This window comes from Magnolia sinica, chromosome 1 (genome assembly GCF_029962835.1).
Source record: "Magnolia sinica isolate HGM2019 chromosome 1, MsV1, whole genome shotgun sequence".
Classification (NCBI taxonomy): Eukaryota; Viridiplantae; Streptophyta; class Magnoliopsida; order Magnoliales; family Magnoliaceae; genus Magnolia; species Magnolia sinica.
This window is the reverse complement of record NC_080573.1, coordinates 53943341-53946723: the sequence shown is the minus strand read 5'-3', so window position 1 is coordinate 53946723 and position 3383 is coordinate 53943341. Positions and strand designations below refer to the sequence as shown.

Sequence of the window (3383 nt, the reverse complement as noted above, 5' to 3'; positions counted from 1 at the left end):
CCCTCTCTACCCATGGACATCCCACCTTACTCCCCATTTTCCAGCCCATTTTCCCTTTAAAACCCCTCATCAAACCATCCACCTTCAATCTCAACCTTAGATCTTGGAAGCTTGAAGCATAGGGAGTCCATTGGTAGAAGTTTGGTGAAGATCCTTTAAGGTGGGTACTCTTTTACATGTAAAATTCTAATTTTCCATGGCTTAGCACTACACCAAAATCATCATTTAGGAATGGTTTAAAACCGTTCTTAAATGAGGCATCGCAGAAAAACAGGAACGGTTCAGAACCATTTTGGGTACCATTTCAAATTTCAGAAATGAAATTTTGGGAACGGTTTTAAACCGTTCTGGTGCCAACGGTCACATTTCAAGCACAAAACTTTAGAAACATTTTTTAACGCCTATTAATGTTGCCAACGGTTGGAATTTTAAGAACAATTTTAAACCCTAATAAACACACGAAATTTAGGGTCGAGAGAAATAAATTAACAGAAGTTTATTACATTCCATCAAAATAGAGATTAATCCAAATAAAAACATAAGAAAATAATGTGCTTGAAGATGTTTCATTGCAAAATCAAATTTACAAAATAATCTACACTTTAAGTTATAGCTTTGCGGAGATGACGTGTGGAGCTCCCTCAATGCATTGATCATCATCTCCTAGACCCACAGGAACAAGGCACTTCCCACCTAAAAATATAAATAGCTATAGAAATTAAAGATAATTGGTAATTGAGTGAAAAAGAAAAGTCTCCCCACTAATGATCAAGATTGAAGAATGGGAGCATGTTACAAAAGACTAGAAACACAAACACACATCTAAGACCCCTCGGTGCCTAGGCCAATTAACCCTACTTGATATGACATATAGGATTATGATGCAAAATGCACATCAGGCATAGTAAGCTTGAAATGTTTCCCGAGCAATTGTTGTTGGTCTGTTAAAGGAAAAAAAAACTCACCATTATGGAAGAAAAAGCAATTTGGGAGCTCAAACCATCTGATTTGAAGCTCATCTTTTGCATATCGTGGGAGTACACCAAAGCGAGCTTTCTTTGTTGCGTCAGATGAGAAGATTAGCTTCCCACCCTTCACCATTTCCTGAAAATAGGAGTAAAGCAAGCAAAGAATTCTAGTTAATGTAATGGAACTAGCTTCACAACTATTGATTGCTCTAAACATTAACAAAAGGCATATACGGTACCTATGCATCATGTTTATCAAAATATCCCAAATATCACAAATCATATAAGATTCCAAATAATTTAGAATCAATTAATCACTGTGAAATGCCAAGTTATTTACCTAAGGCGCACACGATCCATATAGAGCAAATGTCTTGAATGTCTATTGATATTTGATAGTGGTGGTGCAACTAAAGTGAATTTAGTATCATTTCATATTTTTAATTCATGTCCATTTAGTTTGCTTTGGGTACTAGTTCAGGTACCACCAATGGTTACAAAAGCAGATGCAACAGAGTTTAAAGTACTTGAATCTAAGGCCACCACCTAATCAATTTCCATACAATGGATCAATCAACTATGAATCTCATTTTATAGATGGACCAGGATGTTAAAAGAATGTAAGTGATTGTTTTAGTTCTCCACTCCAAGGGTTAAGAAACCTTTGACAAGGAAGTGATCAGAGATTCAACAAAGGCAGCTAATTTTAGCTTGAATTGAAAATTTAGCCAAACCTGAGAGCACAATTGTTGAAAAACCAAACAGCAAAGCCTAAAAGTAGCAGAGCAAGGAAACAAACAACAGAAAAGCATGTGATTGCCAAGAAATCCTACCTAACCTGCCTAACCAATGGCGCAAAAGAAGTTACCTGCATTCCTACGTAAAGCACAAGGGATTTATTAGGGGCACGTTGTATCAAGTCCCAGCCATAATCCTCATTGTTAATCCAACGTAGAACTACTAGATAGAGATTGTTAGTTCTACTTGAATGCCCAAAGGAATCCCTCAAAACTTGTAGTCTTTCCTTGCCTCTAAATGTTACAATTGAAATCTTGTAGAAAAAAAAAAATCACATTACATCTACTAGATAAAGATTGTCAGTTGTACTGCAACACAAGCCAGCATCCAAATGATTAGTGCCATCAGATTCACAAGTAGCTTGGGAGTTGATGTGTCCCTCGTTAGCACTTAAATGAAAGACAAAATTTCTTAAGATACATTATTCAGTCGAATCATACCTCCACTAGTCATAAACAAGTATTTAGACCACCATATTGAAATGAGGTCGCCATATGTGGAAAAATAGGGAAAATTAACATCCAAAGGAGTTGCCTTTCCTCAGACCTTAACCGTTAAACAATCTGTATTAATACATTGAGAAGGTCAAGGGTTTCTGCAAAGGCATCAGGTACCTTCCAAGGGATGCCAATCCTCATGCCGGCCCCAAAAGAACACCATCGAGGATGTATCCCTTGATGATTGAACCATAACCCTGTGAGACAAAAAGGTGCATCTCAAACCTATCTAAAGTGACTTGATGGAGAACTAGAACTAAATCATGAGTACAATTTGATGCATTGGTCTCTCGAGGACTTCGAAACTAAACTACAAGAAACAATTAAGCAGACATTTCAAAAATCCATCAAGGCAGCAAGTGAATATGGATTTCTAAAAGAGAACCCCGAGGCTTTGACACATGGGGCCAATATTTGTGCCTTCCTAAATCTGGCTCAAGCTACGACTGATCAAGGATGAGTTTGAGGTTCATCGCTGAGAAAGTTTCTCATAACAAATGATCATGTTTTAGTGCTTGGAGTTTACACAAAATTGCTGGAAATTTTGGTTGAGTTGCCATAAATTTGATTCTAGTGTAGAAATTATGTTTAATTGCCTAGAAATTTATGAATAATTGCTGATTCCATAACTGTTTTCTGTGATTTACAAAAAATGGTGTTGCAAATTCATTGTGGACCTTGTAATGTACCGTTAGAACTGGAGTCTGGAGATGGCAATCAATCAGAACCATTTAAAACCTAGACTGGCTACAAGTGCAGCAAAATAAACTCAAGAAAGAAGTACACTAAATCACTAATACCTGAGATGATCTGTTCACCCCTCACTTCCAACCAAGGTAGCGCTAGATTAGATTATCATTCCTCTAATGATCAATCATAAATTTTGATCTGAAACTTCCATTAAACAAAAATCAAAACCACACAATAGTCATGCAACACAAAAACATGAACTAAGAAAGTACAAAAGGAGCCAAGACTACCTCAAGAAACCGATTTCAGTGCTGGGACTTTTGCAGATCAAGTTGGGTTAAATCTTTCACATGTTTGTCAAAGAAATCAACTCTAGATTTTAGTGAACAAATTACCATTTGTATGTTTTGAAATTCAAGAACCCAAAGAC

General features: G+C 36.6%; 1 protein-coding gene across 2 annotated transcripts; it reads right to left on the bottom strand.

Annotated features, from left to right (window-relative positions):
- Positions 1–456: 456 nt before the first annotated feature.
- Positions 457–1891, bottom strand: LOC131243496 (carotenoid 9,10(9',10')-cleavage dioxygenase-like). Of its 2 annotated transcripts, none has more exons than XM_058243007.1 (3): positions 1837–1891; positions 966–1104; positions 457–693 (listed from the first exon to the last, which is right to left on the bottom strand). In XM_058243007.1, exons 1-3 carry the CDS (start codon positions 1840–1842, stop codon positions 608–610), a joined length of 231 nt encoding a protein of 76 aa, XP_058098990.1. In that variant the 5' UTR covers positions 1843–1891; the 3' UTR covers positions 457–607. The 2 variants fall into 2 exon arrangements, with proteins under 2 accessions (XP_058098990.1, XP_058098908.1); XM_058242925.1 differs by lacking the exon at positions 1837–1891 and adding an exon at positions 1703–1808.
- Positions 1892–3383: the final 1492 nt, after the last annotated feature.

Bases quoted from the DNA above. Each gene is read 5' to 3' on its own strand.
- LOC131243496 (XM_058242925.1), bottom strand. From the start codon at position 1,780: ATGCTTTTCTGTTGTTTGTTTCCTTGCTCTGCTACTTTTAGGCTTTGC. The intron at 1,105-1,702 runs GTTTGGCTAAAT...TCCTATTTTCAG, and splicing joins TTCAACAATTGTGCTCTCAG to GAAATGGTGAAGGGTGGGAA. The intron at 694-965 runs GTGAGTTTTTTT...TTATATTTTTAG, and splicing joins TTGCTTTTTCTTCCATAATG to GTGGGAAGTGCCTTGTTCCT.